At 42.0% G+C, this 21994-nt stretch overlaps 2 protein-coding genes across 6 annotated transcripts; both read left to right on the forward strand.

Annotated features, from left to right (window-relative positions):
- Nucleotides 1-8490: 8490 nt before the first annotated feature.
- C18H2orf15 (chromosome 18 C2orf15 homolog) lies at nt 8491-14559 on the forward strand. Its single transcript, XM_059675424.1, has 2 exons — nt 8491-8608; nt 12706-14559. Exon 2 carries the CDS (start codon nt 12770-12772, stop codon nt 13043-13045), a length of 276 nt encoding a protein of 91 aa, XP_059531407.1. The 5' UTR covers nt 8491-8608; nt 12706-12769; the 3' UTR covers nt 13046-14559.
- On the forward strand, nt 8493-21783 carry LIPT1 (lipoyltransferase 1). 5 transcript variants are annotated; one of them, XM_059675408.1, is made up of 2 exons: nt 8493-8608; nt 20444-21783. In XM_059675408.1, the coding sequence occupies exon 2, from the start codon at nt 20607-20609 to the stop codon at nt 21723-21725; it is 1119 nt and encodes a 372-aa protein (XP_059531391.1). In that variant the 5' UTR covers nt 8493-8608; nt 20444-20606; the 3' UTR covers nt 21726-21783. The 5 variants fall into 5 exon arrangements, with proteins under 5 accessions (XP_059531391.1, XP_059531392.1, XP_059531394.1 ...); XM_059675409.1 differs by lacking the exon at nt 8493-8608 and adding an exon at nt 16242-16387; XM_059675411.1 differs by lacking the exon at nt 8493-8608 and adding an exon at nt 16457-16727.
- The last annotated feature ends 211 nt before the right edge of the window (nt 21784-21994 follow it).

Here is a 21994-nt window from a genome sequence, read left to right on the forward strand (position 1 = left end):
GTTCCGTGAAGGAGCTTGTAACTCAAATTACTCGTATGTCAAATCAAAAAGTGAACGAGTGAGACACGTGATGCTGGGCTGATGTTGTGGTGTTTACTGTGATGTTCGCTGTGCCAACTAGCGGTGGGGTATCTGAAGCTGGCTTGTAACCTGAATTTTAGCTCGCAACTCAAAGCAAAAAATCGGCCGAGAGACGGCTCGTATCTCGAAAAACTCGTTAGTCAGGACACTCGTAAATCAAGGCCCCACTGTAAATAAAATCATTCCTCACCCCAAGAATCTGGAAGATCTCAATTTCAATGAGAAAAGACAATCAAGATATGCCAACACAGAGATGAATTAGGTATTACACTTATCTGACAAGGCTTTTACATCGGCCATCTTATAAACGCTACAGCAAGTAATTTGGGGCATGCCTCAGACACACACAAAAAAAACAGAAAATCTCAGCAAAGACCTACGAGATAAAACATAGAGACCTTTTCTAGGTCAGGAAGTTGGAATCACAGGGTATGTAACCTTTTCATGTTGGCTTTTTTTCACCGAGCAATACGCTTTCAAGGTTCCTTTACATCTTTCTGTGGCTTGATAACTCATTTATTTTTATAGCTCCATGGCATGGATGTACCACAGTTTGTTTAGCCATTCACTTATTGAAGAATAACTGAGTTGTTTCCACACTTCCCACCTGGCTCTTGTGTTTTAGTAAGCTTCCTGGGACACTGCTCAGCTAGAAAAGAGGGACACTGCCTTGATCCCGCTGGGTGGGGTGGCAGTCCAATTTCCACCCGAGGCTTTCAGGGACACCTAGGAAAGGTGAGGCCCCTTGATGCTGCGAGGCAGGGATGGAAGTTCAGGCTCCTCACTAGGCCCCTGCTGATACCACAACAGCAGGAAGAACAGGGATGCCTCGTTACTGCTCTGACGAGTCCTCCACAGCCACTGTGGGTGGGTGAGCTTGTTTCTATTGGGTCACGGTAAAAGCCCTAACTCTGCATTATGTCTCCTCTGACTCCACTCCAGCAAGGAGGATAGGGGCCACCTCGTACTGCCAGTTGGGGGTGACGTGCAGGCTCCCCATGTCGTTTCCACTGGCAGTAGGGAGTTAGGAACTGCCCTTACTGCCTTGTAGGCACAAAAGTTTTAGTTCTCAACTCCGCCTGCTTCTTTGATACCACCTTGTCGGGATGGAGAAGTTGGCAGGGCTTGGGGTGCAGCTATGAGGTGCAGCTGGAGCTCCTTACTGCAGCCTGGCAAGGGTGGAAGTCTAGGCTCTTTACTTAGCCCTTGCTGGCAGGAATCGTTTTTTCCATTGTGTTGCTTAGGGCAGGCAGTTATTGTCTAAAAGTAGTCAGCCTTGCTAGGCTGTCCCTTTCTGAGTCCTTTGGCTAAAGAAAAAGACAGCTTTTCTGATATCCTTCTTTGTCTGCACCTGTTGTTTTGAGTGCCAGTTTCTCCAGCACTCTGTCTGGAATATATGGGGCAAACAGAAAAATCCAGGAACTCATGAATGTGTCATTCACTGTGCGTTGAGGTCCCTAACTCGACTTCCTTCTTCTCACCTCTCACTGTCCTATGTTTTATGCATAATGTTCAGGGTTTTTTGGCTGTACTTAGTAGGGAAAATAGGGAAAAGTAAGTCTACTCTTTCTTCCTAGAAGAGGCCGTTTCCTTAAATGGCATGTATTAAGAGCTACCCCACAGATCAGGCACCAGGAAAGTAGAAACAATACCGAACTTGTAGTTCAGAGAACTGGGTTCAAATCCTAGCTCACTGGGGAGTTCAGAGGAATCCTAGCTCATTAGTCCAGTATCATAATTCTTTAACCTCTTGGAACTTCAGCTTCCATGTCTGTAAAAATAGAAGTAGCATCACTGTTTCACAAGGCTGGGATGAAGTAAGATTATGTACTTGAAAGCACCTAATATAACACTGGGCACATAGTTTGCACTCACTGACTCTGAAGCTATGTGTGTCAAAATGGTTATGATAAAAATGAAATCATTTTAGACCCATAAAAAAACATAAAACCAGCACTGAATTAATATTTATTCTCCATCTCCTTAATTTAAAATACACCCGAGTCCAAATTAATTCTGAGAAATACATATATAATAAATTAAATGTAACCTGTAATTTCAGTGTAGAGATGAATTTATCTTGATTTCTGACTTCTTGTTCAAGTGGAGAGTGTTCTGGTGTTTTATAGTTTCAGAAACTGGAGTCCCTAGACCGAAATCATGTTCTTTGTTGGCAACCTAGTGGAAAGAATGGGCATAATACTGAGGCATTCAGTCAAGGAAGGCCTGGGGCGGGGGACAGGGGCCATCTAGAAGAGGGGGGAAAGGGGACATGAATTACTTTCAACAATAGAGATTAAAATATATTTTAGTGTAAAAATAATAATAATAAAAAACAGCTTTGTGATTTCTCACAAGTTTTGAAAATTAACATTTTTAGATACATTTTCAATTGTTTTTAACCTTGTCACACCAGCAAAGATTTCAGCAAGCTTTACTTTCTTAAAATTTTGTTATAAAACTTTTTTTGTGTTTTTCAAATATAAAACTATAATATTAAACATGCCTTTAAAAAAATACATACCCCATCCCATCCTCTTGTTAATCACTCTACTAAGGAAACACTGGGTCAGCAGCAAATTAAGTAGTCTACCGCTAGGCCTGTGTTTTCCAAAATGGTCACCGTTCACCACCTATTTATTGTTGCTTTGGGATATGAACAAAAATGTTTGCTACCCATATCACAAAGGGCTGACTTCCCTAATATATAAATAATTCCTATAAACAAAAAAGGAAAAGAAATACCCTAGTAGAAAAATTGGCAAAATATGTATATTTCATATATATGGATTTTAAATAGATTTAAAAATATTCAATCTCACCATTTAGAAGAATACAAATTAAAACAACACTGCATACTATTTTTTAATCATCACATTGGCAAAGATAAAATAGTTGGAGGTACTTAGCATTCTTATATATCACTGGCGGCAGCGTAAATTGACACAATATATATGGAGAAGTGGGGTTCATTCCAGGGGCACAAGAGTGGTTCAACATATGCAGATCAATCAGTGTAATATACCACATTAACAAAAGGAAGGATATAAAACATATGATCTTATCAATAGATCCAGAAAAAGCATCTGATAAGATACAATATTCATTTAGCCAGACACACAATGGAGTAAAGATAGTTGCTTCAGTAAATGGTGCTGGTGCCAGCTTATGTAGCTCAATGGCTGAACATTGACCTATGAACCAGGAGGCTGCAGTGTGATTCCAGGTCAGGGCATATGTCTGGGTTGCAGTGTGGGGCATGCAGGAGGCAGCCAATGGTTGATTCTCTCTCATCACTGATGTTTTCTCTCTCTCCCTCTCCCTTTTTCTGTGAAATCAATAAAAATATTTTTTAAAAATTAAAAATAAGTAAGTAAGTAAATGGTGCTGGGAAAACTGGAAGGCCATATGCAAACGAATGAAACTGGATTACAGTTTGTCCCCGTGTACAAAAAATAATTTAAAATGCATCAAAGGCCTAAGTATAAGACCCAAATAATAAGTTACAGAGAAGAAAATATAGATACCAAACCTATGGACCTTGGTCATAGAGAACATTTTATGAACTTGACCCCAAAAGCAAGGGAAGTAAAGGTAAAAATAAATGAATGGGACTATATTAAACTAAAAATCTTCTGTACAGCCAAAGAAACTGACAACAAAACAAAGAGGCAGCCCACCAGATGGAGATGATATTTGCAAATAGTAGCTCTGACAAAGGTTTAATTTTCAAAATATATAAAGAACTGATAAAACTCAATACCAAACAAACAACCCAATCAAAAAATGGGTAGAGGAGCTAAAAATATACACCTCTCCCAAAAGGCATATGAACAGCCAATCCAATATAATAAAAGCCTAATATGCTATGTGTCCGACCGTTCATTCAACTGTTCGACCAGTTACTATGACGTGCACTGACCACCAGGGGACAGATGCTCTGACCGGTAGGTTAGCTTGCTGCTGGGGTCCGGCCAATTGGGACTGGGCGAGATGAGCCAGACACACCCTGGAGCCCTCCTGCAGTCCCTCCCAGGGGGGCCAAACTCCCATAGTCCCTCCCCAGCCCCAATTGTGCACTGGTGGGGTCCCTCGGTCTGGCCTGCACCCTCTTGCAATCCGGAACCCCTCAAGGGATGTTGGAGAGCTCATTTTGTCCTGATCCCCGCAGGCCAGGCCAAAGAACCTCACTGGTGCACGAATCTGTGCACCAGGCCTCTAGTAGATATATAAAAGGATGTTCAACCTCAGTGACAATTAGGGAAATGCAAATCAAAACTACAATGGATACCACCTCACACCTGCTAGATTAGCCATTATCAATAAGACAAGCACTAACAAGTGCTGGAGAGGTTGTGGGGAAAAGGGAACCCTCATTCACTGCTGGTGGGAATGTAGGCTGGTACAACCACTACCAAAAGCAGTCTGGCCATTCCTCAAAAAATTGAGAATAGAGCTACCATACGACCCAGCAATTCCTCTCCTGGGTATATACCCGAAAACCTCAAAATCACGTATGCGCAAAGATATATGCACCCTTAAGTTCATTGCAGTATTATTCACTGTATCCAAGACATGGAAACAACCAAAGTCTCCTGCGATAGAGGAGTGGAGAAAGATGTGGTACATATACACAATGGAATGCTACTCAGCCATAAGAAAGGATGAAATAGCACCAGTTGCAACAACATAAATGGACCTTGAGAACATTATGCTAAATGAATAAGTCAGAAAAAGCTGACTTCACTCATATGTGGGATATAAAATTGACACTTGTGAACATAAACAGCAGTGTGGTGGGTGCTGGAGGAAGAAGGAGGTCCCAATATACGCCGATAGGAGAAGATCTGACTTTGGGTGGTGGGTGCTAGGCATTCTTGTGCTCTATGATGCCTGGCTTGGCAAGAGCCCCTTCTGGTCATTTTCCTGTTATTCTCATTATAGGTTTCATGATTAACAGCCTTCAGTTTCCTGTCAACTGCCTCACCCACTTTCCAGTGGACCATCTACACCTGACCCCCACCTGCACCTGGTCTGACCTTTACAAGAGACATAAATATCCTGCTCCCCCTACCCTGCCCCACTGATGCCATCTTGGTCTCAGCTCTTCTGCTCGCAGATGTTAACAATAAATGTATAATTCTTGCCAAACCGGTTTGGCTCAGTGAATAGCGTCGGCCTGTGGACTCAAGGGTCCCAGGTTCGATTCCGATCAAGGGCATGTACCTTGGTTGCGGGCACATCCCCAGTAGGAGGTGTGCAGGAGGCGGCTGGTCGATGCTTCTCTCTCATCGATGTTTCTAACTCTCTATCCCTCTCCCTTTCTCTCTGTAAAAAATCAATAAAATATATATTTTTTAAAAATAAAAAATAAATGTATAATTCTTCACCCCTTTCGGCCTCGTGCATTCTTCCTTTGGCCACTCTAACAGTGGGCACATGGTGCAATATACAGATCTTACAACAGAAACCCACGCCTGAAACCTACATGTTCATGTTGACCAATGGCTCCCTAATACATTTTTTTTTAAATGTCGAATAAAGGAACACAATGCAAAGAAATACTTACTAAAATTCCATTTATATAAAGTTCAAAAGCAAGCCAAACTAGAATGTGTATGTTCACATACAAAGAGGGAAGAACTATAAGGAAAATCAAGGAAGTGCCTGTCAGAGTGCCTACATCTGGGGAGAAGGGCGTGTGATGAGAAAAGGGAATAAGTGAGACCTGCTCTAACTGCTTCTGTATCTGGAGTACTTTAAAAGCAAATTACCTAAAACTGCACTAAGCAACTAAAAAGAAGAGAGTCCAGAAAATCTCTACAACTGATTAAAAGCTGGACTAAAGCGGTGATTTTTTTTCCATAAGATAAAATAAGATATACCTGGGAAGCTGCCATTAAATAATGTCAGCAAAGTTTATTAAATACAGTGGGGCCTTGACTTACGAGTTTAATTCATTCCGAGACCGAGCTTATTAAGGAACTCGTTAAGGAGCTCCTTAACTCAAATTACTCTATCAACTCAATGCAAAAAATCGGCCGAGAGACAGCTGGTGTCTCAAAAAACTCATAAGTCGGGACACTCGAAGGCCCCACTGTATTTCATTAATGTACCTTTTGAATTATCTCCCACAATTAAGACCGATTTCGTTCATTCATTCATCAAAATGCAAACAAAAATCAGTTTTATCCTGGAGGCAGATTTGACACTTTTATATTATATATTATAACTGACCTATTTTCTTCTACTTAAAAACCGCATGTTATTTTATTTATTTCCTTACTGGAATGTCACACAGACACACAGACACACACACACACACACACACACACACACACACACACACACAGTGTAGTTGAAATGCCAGTAGAGGACATTTAAAACACCGAATACTCTGAGATATAACGGCATGCATGGAACAAGGAAAACTCCTGGACGCCGTCATCTTTGCAAACTTTCCCTGAAGCTGCGATTCTTGACTATTTAAAAAAGAAGAAGAAAAAGGTGTTCCTATACGTATTTAGGTATCAGGTCCTTGATCGCTTCCATTAGTCCATTTGTCTCAACTATTTTTTCAACAAAAGCCAGCTTACCCTGCCTTTCCTGTGTACAATTTCTACTGAAATTATAGGAGATTTCCATGCAAATGCCTTTGTAATCTCGTCTCTAACTCCCAAGGTCTTATAGGAGTCAGGATAAACCAGGTTGAACTCACAGATCTGACTTGCAAATTCCTCAGCTCCACTCCAGAGCGTTTCTAAACCGCACAGTCCCCCGTCTCTCACCCTCCACCCCGACATCCAAGCCGAGAGCTTCTGCAAGAAGCGTAGCGGACACCACAGCAACTGGGCTCAAGCCTAAACCCCTACGAAAGGGCAACAGGGGCAGTTTGCTCCCGGAGGGCTTCCCCGGACCCCAACTCCGCCTGCAACCGCCCCCACCGCCGCTGCAGCAGTGACTACCTGCCTCGGGGTCACCCTCAGCTCCCGACCCCGCCACACACACACACTCCCTCTGGCAGCTGCCCTCTCGGGGGCCTTCCGCCCAGAAGCTGCTGGACGCCGACCGACCGGGCGCATCACCCGGCTGCTACCTGGAGCTCCAAACGCACCCTCGCGGTGCTCAGCCAGCCGCCCTCCTCGGAGCTCCACCTCCGCCTGGGACCCAGATCCCACCCACCTCCATCCTCCGCCCCTCTCCCGCCCTTCCCACCCGAAATCGACCCGGCCCCGGCCAGAAGGGGGGGGGGGGGGGGGGAGGGCGGTTAGCCCCGGGCGGCAGGGCCCCGCCTTCCCGCTCTACCTGAGCCGGGCTGGTCCTCCCCTCTCCCCTCGTTCGCTCCGCCTCCCAGCCCCGCGCCCGCAGGCCCTGTGCGCACGCGTACCTGCCTCCACCCGCGCTCTCGTGGGACTGCGAGGCCTGCGCGCGCACCCACGCACCTAGCCCCGCGTGGACCCACTTCCCAGTCCTCACAGGTCCCTAGGCTACCCTTTCCCGGTCCAGCCAGGCCGCGCAGGCTCAAGCCAGCGCAGAGCCTCTTCGTCTCCCTCCACCACGCCCCCACCCCCGACCGAGCGTCCCGTCTCCTAGTAACTAGCCGCCACCCCTTTCCCACCACTTAGTTCTTAACCCCTAGAGTGCCGGGGAGCGCGATCGCGCTCCTCCTGTCTTTCCCCAAAAGTGCCAGGAGCGCGACCGAGCTCCTGCTGCAGCGTCACTATTAGATGCTAGTAGTTCACTCTTTATTGACAGATGGCACCTAAAGTGCAGATTACGCATGATGATGAATGTTTGCAGTTCTAAAATTGAACATGTAACTTCATTTACTTGCGATTCATAATTTTTTTCCTAAACTGCTAAAATTGGCAATTTTAGCATAGTTCCTAGGATATTGGTTGGCACTCAAAGTTAATACTGTACTTGCTGCGGCCACCGCGCAGGAAGGGAGGCGCATGCGCAGGCCTGTGCGTCCTTCCGCCACCTTCCCAGAGCTCTGAACACCTGCTTCTTTGATGCGACGCCTCTGAGCCGCTTTTCCCGGAGATCAAGCACCCTTCGGGACCCACGTTCCGTGAACTCGTTACTCCCCAGAGCTGCTCTTGGGCGCTGGGAGGTTGGCGCGCTGCTGCCGCAGTCGGTGGTTTCGGGACGCCTCCCAGGTCGGGTCCTGCAGCGGCACCCGGGAAAGGGCCGGCTGATGGGTGAGTACCGGTGGCCTGCAGCCTGGGGAGCCCTGCGAACCCGCGGCCCCGGTCAGCCTGGCACGGTCCAGGCAGGGTTGAATCGGGAGCCCAACTTGAAAAAAAATGTCTTTGTTTCTTAATGTTTAATATGCCCCACCTTTCTCAAATAACCCGCAGGTTTCTGAACTTTAATGGTGGCTTTATCTCCCTGTCTTTTCCACAGATGGAATAGATAACTAGGTTTTTAAAGCTGTGCTCTGAGTATCTTGATTTAGTATTCGCCTGTGTATTTCAAAAGTAACCTCACATTTGAAGAGACTAACCGTTCCTGTTTTTGCCGGGTAAGTACTCATTTCTTCCCAATATAAATTATTGCAGAGCATAAACAAATTTCATGTTAGAACATATTTCTTCATAGAAGTACATTTAAATATAAGTGCCATATATTTTTCCATTCTCTGCTCTGGCTTTTTTCATCATTTTGCGTGGTTACATTTTCTCATATTTTGTAGCATTTATTTTGCCATATCGTATACTTTGTAAGTATAGCAAGATACTAAAAATTAAATTGAGTGTTGCTGCTATTTTAGATAAAGAAGTCAGACGTCCCAAGAGGTACATTTCCTCTGAAATATAATTATACCTAATTAAGGAAATAATGTAGGGGAAAGATCACTTTGTGGTCAAACCAGGATGTGAAGATTTTCCTTTTAAAAAAAAAAATATATTAAGGACTATTAATTTCTTCCCCAGCCCAAGAAAGTAAAAATGTTCTTCCCTCAATGAAAAGCCAGAGTGCCCCAATTAACCCTTTCATAGTACCTCTGCGCCCTTCCTTCTGACTGAAATGCTAAGGTCTGAGTTTTCTATTCCCTTAGTTTCTCTATCATTTCACAAACTTTACTAAGAAAAATCGATATGTTGCCTTTTTTTTCTTCCGACCCCTGGTTGCCTAAAAAAAGAAAAAAAATGGAGGCTCCAGTTGCACATATATTAAGCTGCTTGGTGCTCTGTGTGTTATTTTTTTAATTAGATAGTTTCTATTATATATATTCAAGTTCACTATTCTCCTTTGGTGGTGTTAATCCCATCCACATGGGATTTTTTTCACATCAAGTATATTTTCATTTAGTAACTTCCATTTCTTACCTTATCATGCTCACGGTTTGCTCTACCTTCATGGAAATGTGGAATATATATTAACATAGCTGTCAAGGTCCTTGCATACTAATTCTATCATTTGTGTCATTCCTACTTATGCTTCTGTCAACTAAGTCTTCTCTCCTATTTATCATTCATATTTTATGCTTGTTTCCATAGCTCATAAGTTTTTATTGCCTACAGACATTGCAGATTATACATTGTTAGGTGCTGGAGGTTTTTGTGTTTCTTTAAGTATATTTAGGCTTTGTTCTGAGATGCTAAATTTACTTGGAAACAGTTTGATCCTTTAGAGCTGCCCTGTCAAAAATAGGGACCACTAGCTACAAATGCCTATTTGAATTTATGTTAATAAAATTAAGTAAAAGTTAAACTTTAGTTCCTCGTTTGTATTCTGTACATTTCAAATGTACACACCCAGCTACTGGCTACTACATTGGATAACCATTGAAAATAGTTCTATTGGACACTGCTGCTTTAGAAGCTTGCTTTTAAGCTGTTAGGTCCAAAACAGTCTTTACCTAGGGCTGCTGTTTTGGCCCCATTACAGAACCAATATCTTTGTGAGGACTCTATGCAGTGCTCCATCCAGTCTGTCTGGTGGGCATCTTTTCATATTCTTATTGGATAGTCATAATCTTTGGGTTAACTTCCTTGGTTAATTTCTAAATATTTTATTATTGTATTTATGCCACTGTAAAGGAATTTTTTTTTCATTGATTTCAGAGAGGAAGGGAGAGAGATAAAAACATCAGTGATGAGAATCATTGATCGGCTGCCTCCTGCATGTCCCACACTGGGGATCAAGCCCGCAACCCGTGCATGTGCCCTTGGCCAGAATTGAACCTGGAACCCTTCAGTCTGCAGGCCGATGCTCTATCCACTGAGCCAAACCAGCAAGGGCTGAAATTGTTTTATTTCCTTTTCAGGTTCATCGTTAGTGGATAGAAATGCAACTGGTTTTTGCATGTTAACTTTGTATCCTACTACTTTGCTGAATTCATTTATTAGTTCTAACAATTTTTGTGTGTGGAATCTTCAGAGTTTTCTACATATAAGATCCAATTATCTGTGAAGACAGATAATTTTATTTCGTCCTCTCCAATTAGTATGCCTTTTACTTCTTTCCTCTAGAACTTCCAGTATTATGTTGCATAGAAGTGGCAAAAGTGGGCACCCTTGCCTTATTCCTGATTTTAGAGCAAACACTTTCTCCATTGAATATGATATTCACTGTGACTTTTTCACAAATGGTTTTTATTTAGTTTCCTTCATTTTCTAGTTTGTTGAGTGTTTTTATCATGAAAGGGTGCTGACTTTTGTAAATGCTTTTTCTGCATCAAATGAAACAATCGTGGTTCTTTTTCTTTATTCTGTAGTGTGGTGTATTACATTAATCAATTTTCATATGGTGAATCATCCTTTTATTCTAGGAATAAATCCTACTTGGTCATGATATATAACACTTTTAATATGCTGTTATATTTGGTTTGTTAGTATTTTGTGGAGGATTTTGCATAAGGGATGTTGGTCTGTAGTTTTCTTGCACTGTGTTTGCCTGGCTTTGGTGTCAGGGTAATGCCGGCCTCTCAGAATGAGTTAGAAAGTGTTTCCTCCTCTTTAACTTTTTGAAAACAAAAGATTGGTATGATTTATTCTTTAAATGTTACAATAGAATTTAAAAAAGCTTTCGTTTTTGTTTAGAGATTTTTTATTATTACTAATTCAATCTCCTTAGTAGTCATAGGTCTATTTAGATTTTCTGGGTTTTTTTTCTTTTTTTTATATAATATGTTTTTATTGATTTGAGACGAAAGGCAAGGGAGAGATATTAACACCAATGATGAGAGAGAATCATTGATCAACTGCCTCTTGCCTGCATGCTTGCCACAAGAAATGGAGCCCACAACCTGGGCATGTGCCCTTATTGGGAATCGAACCATGACCTCCTGGTTCACAGGTCGATGCTCAACCACTGAGCTACTCCAGCTAGGCAGATTTTCTGTTTCTTCATGACTTCATCTCGGTAGGTTTTGTTTTTCTAGGAATTTGCCCATTTCAGCAAGTATATACAATTTTGTGGCATGTAGTTATTTTTGCACTCTCTTATAATGCTTATTTCTGTAGAATTAGTAGTTAAGTCCCCGACTTTCATTTCTGATTTGTCATTTGAAACCACTTTTGTTTCAAAGATTTTATTTTTTTCTATTATTTTTCTAGTGTCGATTTCATTTATCTCTGCTCTAATCTCTATTATTTCCTTCCTTCTGTTAACTATGGATTTAGTTTGTTCTTTTTATAGTTCTTTAAGTTGTAAAGTTAGGTTGTTAATTTGAGGTCTTTCTTGTTTGTTTAAGGTGTTTATAGCTATAAATTTCCCAAATTAGCACTGATTTTGCAGCATTCCATAAATTTTTATGTTGCATTTTTATTTATTTTAGTTTCATCTGTACATATTTTCTAATTTCCCTTGTGATTTATTTGATCCATTGGTTGTTTCAGAGTGTATTGTTTAATTTCCACAGATTTGTGGATTTTCCTGTTTTACTTCTGTTGTTGATTTCTCACTTCATCCCACTGTAATCAGAGAAGATACTTTGTATATCTATCTTTTAAAATCTGTTGAAAGCCATATTGTAGCCTAAAACGTGGTCCATCCTGGAAAATGTCCCATGGGTATGGAGAATGTGTATGCTGTTGTTGAGTGGAATGTTCTATATATGTTGGTAAATCTACTTATTTTAATTGGTTTTCATATTTTCTTGTATTCTGTCTGGTTGTTCTATCCATTATTAAGAGTTGAGTATTGAAGTTTCCAACTGTTAGTGCAGAACTCTCTCTCCCTTCAGTACTGTCTGTTTTTGCCTCATATGTTTTGATGGTGTGTTATTATTTGGTAAATGTTTATAATTGTTTGGCCATCTTTATTTTTTTAGAGAACAACTAGCAAAGTGTTTGGACTTCAGTAATTATTACTTTAACCCATTAATAATTAAAATTTTTGACAGCAAGAATGATAGAAAGGGCTAAGTAGAGAAGTTCTATTTTCTGAAAGGTGCTGAAACATAAAATCTGATCAATTCTTTTTAAAACACTTTCAAAGAATCTATAGAATCTGTGATCCCTCCCACAGAGAAAAAGTAAACACTGAGATGTAGCAGTGTTTTACTTTATATTTATGGATCCATCACCATGATATTCCATTAACACTAACAGTGCCATGAAGTTGGTTGAAATTCCCATTGTATTCACTTGTTTCCATTTTTTTTTTCTCAAGCAATCAAGTTGAAGCAATCAAGTTGAAGAAACGTTTCCACTACTATATTTATTCAGCTCTTCCCATGGGATTTTCTGTTAGTAAATCTGCTACTCAGTTATCTGCAATGTGTATGGATGCAAAAGTGGACGATCACTTAATGCAAGGGGCTGAGAAAAGCAAGCTGGAACCAGTAACTCAGTTATTTCAAAACACTAAGAAAATAAGATTAGAAGACCCAAACCAAGAAAACCTTACAAGAGAGAAAGAGTCTGGTCCAGGCTCTCTTTCCGAGAAAGCCGTGGGTTCAGTGGTTTATGTTAAAGAAAGTGATGGAATAGAAATGACAGATGTGGAATGAAGTTGTTTGTACCTATTACCACAGAAATCAAAACTTGCTTTTGACTAAGAGGGCATATTGATTGAGAACTTAACCTCAATAGGAAAACCTAACAAAATGAAGGAAGATGTTTGCTTTTTCCCCCCCACTGTTTATAAATCACCGTAGACTGCATTTTTTTACTCAAAACAGTTGCTTTAGGGAGAAAAAGCTTTCCAAAATTCAAAGTAGATTTCTCTGGTATTATCCTTGTCAAAATCAGAGTTTTGACTAAAAGTATTTAAATGGCACTAAACCATATTAATGATAAAGTATTTAACTAATAATCAAAAAACATGAAACAGTACCCAAACAATTTGACATCATTATGTCACACTATTTCTTGTGCACCAATTTTGTATGTTAGATTTCCAGTTTGGGATTTTGCTTAAGGGGACTTTATCTTTCTACATTTTTGCATTTCTGTTATATAGACATTCACTCTAGGTAAACTATGCAAAAAAAAAAAAATCCCACAGTAAATTGCATACTTTAAAAAGCATTTCACATTTTAAATCATCCTTTTAAACTGTTGTTATTTTCTCCACATCGAATTCATTTCAGAACGACAACATAGCTATTTCAAAGTGTAGTAGTTTATCTTACAATTGCAACCATTTTATAGCACCAATATTTAATATAAGAAAATAGCCTTAAAATTATTGTTTAATATATATCATTTTGCCATTCTTCTTGAAATATGTAGTAGTTTGAAATGGCAGTACTGTCTCAAATAATGATAGATGAAATTAAAACCATTTTGTAGCTGGACATATAATGAGTTGTAACTGTATTATGTATGTTTTGAACATTTTCCTGTATTTTAATATTTAATGACTATCTCTAATGCCCAATTGAGTAATCTCCTTCATATTCTCAAAATAAACCAAAAGGAAAAGGCTTCTTTAAGGGGAAGCAATATTTTATAAATTAAACAGTACTAAACCAGGAGTTAAAAAAAAAAAAAGATGTTGAATGCGACCTAACCAATAAGATGATGCTTTTTATCATTTACAGAACATAATTCTTTGGGAGAGAGAAAATACACAAATCATTCATTTGTTCACCTAACCTGAATTGTTTGAAAGAGAACAAATACACAACCCATTCACTTGTTCCCCTAACCTGGCACTGTACTCAGTGCTGGGGATATAGTGGCGAGTAAAATAGCTACGGCCTTTACAGTGCTTACTGTCTGGCTGTGGAGAAATAGAACATCAGATAGTAAATATGTAAGGTACAACTTGTGATATGCCAAGAAGAAAAAGTAAAATGTTCAGAGAGACAGATGAGGAGACGTAACACATAAACTTGATTTTTCATAATGGAACTAGAAAGGCTTCCCTGAGGACATGACAGGGGTAGCTTTTGCAGGGACGTGGTTGTCCAAGTGAGATGATGGTGCTGATTGAAGTGGTAAGAAGGGTATGTAGTCCAGGTGAAGTTGGGCAGGATGTACAGATGGTTTGAAAGTGGCGAGTGAGGAAAAAGAAGGAGTTTCTAGCAAAAAAAAAAAGGCTAAATGCATGGAGGTTCCTGGGGAACAGGTGTGCTCAGGGGTACACTTTTTGGACATCCCGGGTTTCCAAGGCAAGTATGTATGGATGGAGCTAAACATAAACGTTTCAAAGAAATGCTATTTAGAGCCATAGGCATGAATGATATGGCTTAAGGTGAACGTATAGTTTGAGATCAAGTCGTGAAAAACTCCAACATTTAGACAGTGATGGCGAACCTATGACACGCGTGTCAGAGGTGACACCCGAACTCATTTTTTGGTTGATTTTTCTTTGTTAAATGGCATTTAAATATATAAAATAAATATCAAAAATATAAATCTTTGTTTTACTGTGGTTGCAAATGTCAAAAAATTTCTGTATGTGACACGGCACCAGAGTTAAGTTAGGGTTTTTCAAAATGCTGACACGCCGAGCTCAAAAGGTTCGCCATCACTGATTTAGGAGCTGGTCATCGCAGGGGGAGCTGGCGAAGGGGGCCGAGAGTGGGCAGTGCGATTGGCGGAAAACCAAGGCGGGGAAATGTCAAGATTGCCCACAGGAGTCGTTAAGGTGGAGGGCGTCAACTGAAAGGTTAGAGGAGGACTGAAAAGTCCATTGGATCTAACAACATGAATGTCACCAGTGACCTTAGCAAAACCACTTAGAAAAAAAAAAGGGGGGGGACTTCACTCAGGCATTGACAGACTGGTGTTCCACGTCCACAGTGTCCAACAGGACATTGGATATTTGTATCGGATGTTGAATTGGGGGTGATCTTTCCTTGTGTGTGATGCCCAGTGCCCTGCAGGATGTCGAATGTAGTAAGTAGCACACCCAGTCACTGAGATGACAAAAAAGACAGACATTAATTACCCTCATCCAGCACCACGGCTACTAAGACGTCATAAGATTGGGATCCCCAAATCCCAGCCAAGTCGTGAATTGGACAGCACACCTGGGAAGGGAAATCCCCAGACTTCCTGAAAGGGGAACAACGGGACAAGTTTAGTCACTTAGGTGTTTGTTTGGGGGGAGGCTTCTATAAGTGGAATCCTCAAGGAAGCACTTTTTGGAGTGCTATTGTTTCTGATAAGTAAGTTTTCCATATTAAAAATATATATATTATTTTTATATATGTATATTATGTATATAGATGTATATTATTGTATATGTGTATACAATACGTACATATGTACATATACATATGTGTGTGTATATATGTGTGTGTGTGTGTGTATATATATATATACATATATAGTACAGGGTTTGTTCCTTTAAATGCAATGTCTTTCCCACCTGACTTTCGTTTCCTCGCCTCCCAAGTGGAGTTGCCTGCCTTTGGGGCGTGGCGAGGAGACCGTTAGGGACCCGGTGCAATGCCTGGCCGCGCAGGGAAAGGACTGATGTGTTGGCACCGGGCCTGGCGGGTGACCCGGTGCCGCGGGTGTCTGGCCGCCATGCCCACACTCGCCCCCGAAGTGCCCGCTCCAGCCAGGCACGACCGCCCCTCCCGCCTTCGCTCCGGCTGTCACGCAGCGCGTGTCCGTCTGAGCTGCCGGCTCTGGGGTCCGGTCGTACCCGCGTCCCGGCCTCTCGTCCGGTCTGGCGCGGGCTCGGCCACTCCCGGGTCCGTCAGAAATCCTCCTGGGTCACCCAGACCCGCCCGCCCGGACGCTCGGGGCAGAGTAAAGCCCAGCTCTTACGGGCACTTCCGGTGGCTCTTAGCGCCACTTCCGGGGCGGGGCGGGGCTGCCATGCGCGCAGCCTGCAAACCGGGGAGACGGCAGTGCGTCCCCGGCACGAATCCGCGCGCGGGGAGCAGCAGGTGGGATACCCCGGCCGCGTGGTTCTGGGGCGCCGCTAGCCGGGGCAGGCGGGCGGGCGGGCGGGCGGGAAGATGGGAGGCCCCAGGCCGGGACCCGCGCAGCTGCTGGAGGCGCTGCAGTTTGCGCTCAGCCCCTGCGAGTAGTAAGCTCCAAGGCTGGAAAACGTCTCTCCCCGATATCGGAGGGTGAAAACTAAAACGCGTTGGGTGCCATCCCAGAGTCGGAGAGGCGAAATAACACGTGCGCACGACCATCCTGAGGCTCTGGGTCAGTGCCGCCGTCAGGAAGGGCAGGGTAGCTCGGAGACGTGCCCTGCAGGAGCCGGGCCAGCCTGGGTGGGTAAGTGTGACTGTTGCTGTTTGCTTTCTGGCTGGTGATGAAACGAAGCCTGTCTGGCAAGGCAGAGTGTCCCCTGGAACATGGGAATAAGAGTGTCCTCTGAGGAAACACTATAAAGTCCATCAGTGCAAGGTGAGAGTGGAGATATGCAAAGTTGGTGGGAAGAAACCAGGTCTTCAAGACTTGATTATATCCTGACGATTAAAGAAAGAGTGTCATTCAGTCCGAGCACCACGCCATTACTGAAGATGGAATGAAAGGGAGGTGCAACCAAGCCCCCCCCCCCCCCCCGACCCCCGCCCAGAGGGAGGGTGGCCTGGCTTTCATCCAGGGAGCTCTCCAGAGCCCGGGAGTTGAGAATGTGATTTCCAAAGGGCTCATCCCATCAGACACTGAGATCGCACAACTCACTCCTTTTATTCGGATTCTGTGTTCACCAAGCGACATCACGATAGGTGGGAGAGGCTGATCTGAATATCCCTTCCACAGCCTACGGTTCTCTTTGTAACTAATGAATAGGATTACAAGTTGTGTGTGTTTCCCAGACATCCCTTTGTTTCCACTTTTTCTCCCTCTGCTTCTCATCCTCCAGGGCTCAGTTGGGAATTTACCTCCTCACAGGGGCCGCCTGTTGCGTTCAGTTGCCTAGAACAGTTTCTGGCCCACAGGCGCTCAGCCTAACTCCCTCAGCGCTCTCAATCCTTGCTCAGACGTCACTTTTTAAATTTTTTGTTTATTGTTTTGTTGTTGTTTTGTTTTATTCTTTGTTTTTCCAAATGTCACTTTTTAAATGAAGCTAAGCCTGACAAACCTATTTAAATATCAGCCCAGTTCCTCTTACTTACACAGTCTTCCCTTTCCAAGCCTTGCTTTTTTTTCCTATAGCCTACTCACTTTTATTTATTTGGTTCACTAATGAACCCCACATGCCAAGACCAATGCCTGTCCTATAGTTGATGCCACTTACCAAGTATTACAGATTCTCTAGGCTTAAATCTCTAGGGTGTGTCTCTGAAGTATAAATCTGATCTTCCTGCTTTCTTAAAACTCTTCAGCACCTCCTCCATGGCCCTCAGGATTAAGTTATGCATTTAACATGAATTTCAAGTCTCTTCCTTATCTGACCTCTACTTCTCCAGCCTTCTATCTCTTGCAACTCTCCTTTCTTGTACTCTCCCCCACCACCACCACCATTGATTATTAGAGAGGGTGGAAGGGAGGGGGGAGAGACAGAGAAATATCGGTATCAATTGGTTGCCTCCCACATGTGCCCTGACCAGAGCCAGGGATTGAGCCTGCAACCGAGGTACATGCCCTTGACTGGAATCGAACACAGGACCCCTCAGTCTGAGGGCCACTGCTCTATCCACTGAGCCAAACCGGCTAGGATTCTTGCACTCTTAAGTTCAGCAGTTTTGTGCATCTTAAGTATAAGCCAATGGAATTCAATTTTTTGAATTCTTTGAATGGGTCTTTTTTTCCTCCAGGCTGTTATACTTTGTTGTAATACTTTTCCTTATCCCTTTTATAGCTCAGCTTCAATGTCACTTGCACTAATTTGAGGAATAGATGGCCCTCTGGTGTACATACCCTATCACAGCACTTATGATACTACTAGAGGCCCAGTGTACAAAATTCGTGCACAGGTAGGAACCCTAGCGGCTGCTGGCTGCCAGCCAGGGCCTTCTTTTGTTCCGTGTCACCCCCTTGGTGATCAGCACATGTCATAGTAAGCGATTGAACTCCAGGTCAGTCGAACTCCCGAGGGGACGCTTTGCATAGGCTTTTATATGTATAGATATATTTTAATCATTGCTTTAATTGCTTTTTAGTATCTCCCATTAGATTTTGAGTTCTTGGAAGACAAGAACCACTGTATGACCTTAAATGTCTCTCATATTCATCCCCTTCTTTATGTCTATCCTAGTTCAGGCCCTCATTATCTCTAACTTGGACAACTTCAGGAGTCTATTAACTGGTCTCCCTACCCCTGATCTAGCTTTTCTTTAATTCATACTCAACACTGCTGGCAGTGGTAGTTCTGTTTAATGCCTGACTTATCTCCTGCCTGCTTAAAACACTTCAATAAATCGCAGCTGCTTTGAGAAAAAGTCCAAATGTTTTAGGATCACATGAATTTGCCTCCTCCCTCCCTCTATTCCCTTACTGCTTTGTACCTAGTAGGCACTCCATAAATACTGGTTGAGTGAATGAGGGACTATATCAAACTCAGTCAAACAGAACCAAGAACAAGGGTTTAACCAAAGAAGGGACTTCCTATGGCAATGTAGCCACAGACGTCAGTGGAGCCAAAAGACTTGAAGTGTAACTATCCCTGGGGAGGGAGTCTCCAAAACATGCCTTACTTTTAGATGACTCCTTGTCTTTTTATGTCTGGAATATGCTACTCCCATCCACTTGGTAAACACCAACAGATTTCAAGATAGTTCAAGTATCTCTCCCTCTATTAAACTAGCCTGACCTCTCTGGTGTAAATTGGCCCAACTTTTCTGTAGCATAATTTATCAAAATATATCAAGAGTGATGAAAATCTGAAACTCCTTAACTTGGGAATTGTGTTTCTAGGACATTACCTAACTACAAAAGACTTTGGCCTACTTTTGGACTTTAATAATTCATTCTATCTTGGACCTAAAGAAAAATTATGGCTATCCTAAGAAACAGAATTGGGACAGGATGGTTTCTTTATGACCATAACTAGTCAAAATACTTCATTGGTGTAGCTAGTATTTTCAGCCCTTTGCCACCTAATATTTAATGAGCACTGCTAAAAAAAAAAAATATATAGTGTCCAAACATAATAAAACTAGACGGCTGGTGCACAGATTCATGTACCGGTGGGGTCCCTCGGCCTGGCCTGCAAGGATCAGACCAAAACCGGCTCTCTGACATCCCCCGATGGGTCCCAGATTGTGAGAGGGCAGTTCTTGGGTGATGCACCCCAGAATCAGGCTCCCTCTTCTCTGGTTCTGGGTGCATCATCCAAGAACCACAGCTGCCAAGTCACTGTGGCTCAGCAGCTCCTGCATTGAGCGTCTGCCCCCTGTTGGTCATTGCGTGTCATAGCTACTGGCCAATGGGGGGGTCGGCCGGTCCCTTAGGCTTTTATATATTTAGATTGTTCCTGCTAATCAGATTGCCTTTCCCTTTGACCTCAGGGGGTCCGTCCTAATCTAATATTGATCTGAATGAGTTATGTTGCCAGTAAATCAGTCAAATAAAGTATTATAATAGCATAAAGCTTTCCACAGAGATGTTCATAAATACATTGCTGATAACAGAAAAACTAGAAACAACCTAAATTACAAACTAAGATTGAGTAAACTATGATATATCTGACAATGGAATATTACACAACATTAAAGCTGATGTGAAAACAGATTTAACATTGAATGAAATAATAGTACCGTTCCACTTCTATGGAGAAAAGTGTGTGTGTTTACACATGCACAGAGAAAAATGAGTACACACCAAATTGTAAATTGTGATTATCTCCAGGTGGTAGTATGGAGTCTTTTAGTTTGCTCTTTTTACTTAACTATAATATTCTCATTTTTCTCAATGAACTTATAAATTCAAAATAACTGGTTTGGCTTTGAGATTATTATATATTTGAAAATTTATTGTTTGCAAAATCTGTGCCCCTATGCCATTTCAACGGAAATGATTTGAGGTTTGTCTTCATTTATTTCTAGGTCTCTCTTGTCGAATTGCTAAAGACAAATGGTAAAGCTAAAAGGCAAGAAAAGCAACTGTCCTGGATAGAGAATTAGATAAGTTTGGATTAAATAACCAAGAAAGAAAAACAGTTTTCCTTTTCTCAACCAATTAATTTGTTTGTCTCCCATCTTTAAAAGCATGCTGATCCCATTTTCAAAAAACTGCTTACAGTTATTTTGTAACTTCAAGGTCCCAGCAACTGGCTTTAAAAACACAGTGAAAAGAGGGCTCATTTTACAGTCAGTTTCCAATGATGTTTACCAAAATCTGGCTCTGGAAGACTGGATCCATGACCATGTGAACCTAGAAAGCAAGCCGATTCTGTTATTTTGGAGAAATTCCCCCTCTGTTGTCATTGGTAGGCATCAAAATCCTTGGCAGGAATGTAACCTGAATCTGATGAGAGAAAAAGGTGTAAAACTGGCTCGGAGAAGAAGTGGAGGAGGCACAGTTTACCATGATATGGGCAATATCAATTTGACTTTTTTTACAACCAAAAAAATGTACAATAGGATGGAAAATCTAAAGTTAGTTGTGAGAGCTCTGAACGCTGTCCAACCCCAGCTGGATGTGCAGCCTACCAAAAGGTTTGACCTTTTACTTGATGGACAGTTTAAAATCTCAGGAACAGCTTCGAAGATTGGCCGGACGACTGCTTATCACCATTGCACTTTGTTATATAGTATTGATGAGACCCTCTTGTCGTCTTTGCTCAAGAGCCCTTACCAAGGGATCAAGAGCAATGCAACTGCTAGCATACCTTCCGTAGTAAAAAGTCTGTTGGAAAAAGACCCCACTCTGACCTGTGAAATACTGACAGATGCTATTGCGGCAGAGTATGCTGCTTGTCATCACATTGAGAATCACATCACCTTGATAAACCCAGCAGATGAGACACGATTTCCTGGAATAAATAGCAAAGCCAAAGAACTACAAACTTGGGAATGGATCTACGGCACAACTCCGAAATTCAGTATAATAACTTCCTTTAATGTGTTACATGAACAGTCACTCTTGGAAATTAAGGTACTCATAGATGTAAAGAAGGGGAGAATTGAAATCTGTAACATTGAAGCCCCTGATCATTGGTTGCCACGGAAATTATGTGACAAATTAAATTCAACTTTTATTGGCAGTAAGTTCTGCCCAATTGAAACTACTATGCTAACAAATGTCTTACATGAAACATGTCCGGAAGACGATGAAGTACACAGTAAATGGAATATTGTCTGTGACAAAATTAAGGGAATAATGTGATTGCAAGTAAAGTTAATATTGGCAGGTTCAGTGAGAAAATAAATATTTTCAATGTGCATTATGTGTCTCTTAAAACTAAAAGGGTCTAGTCTCTCTGAGTAACTTCTCCCCATTTGTGTCTATCCCCTATCCTTGTCCATATTTCCTAGTGACCTCCAGGATACTCTGTCTCTTTCTGCACTGATTTTAATACCTGGCATGCATTTATATTTTAGCTCCTGCTTGTTACCATCTTGGGAATGTTTACCATATCGGACACTCTGACCTTA

The sequence above is a fragment of the Myotis daubentonii genome, chromosome 18 (genome assembly GCF_963259705.1).
Source record: "Myotis daubentonii chromosome 18, mMyoDau2.1, whole genome shotgun sequence".
Taxonomy (NCBI): Eukaryota; Metazoa; Chordata; class Mammalia; order Chiroptera; family Vespertilionidae; genus Myotis; species Myotis daubentonii.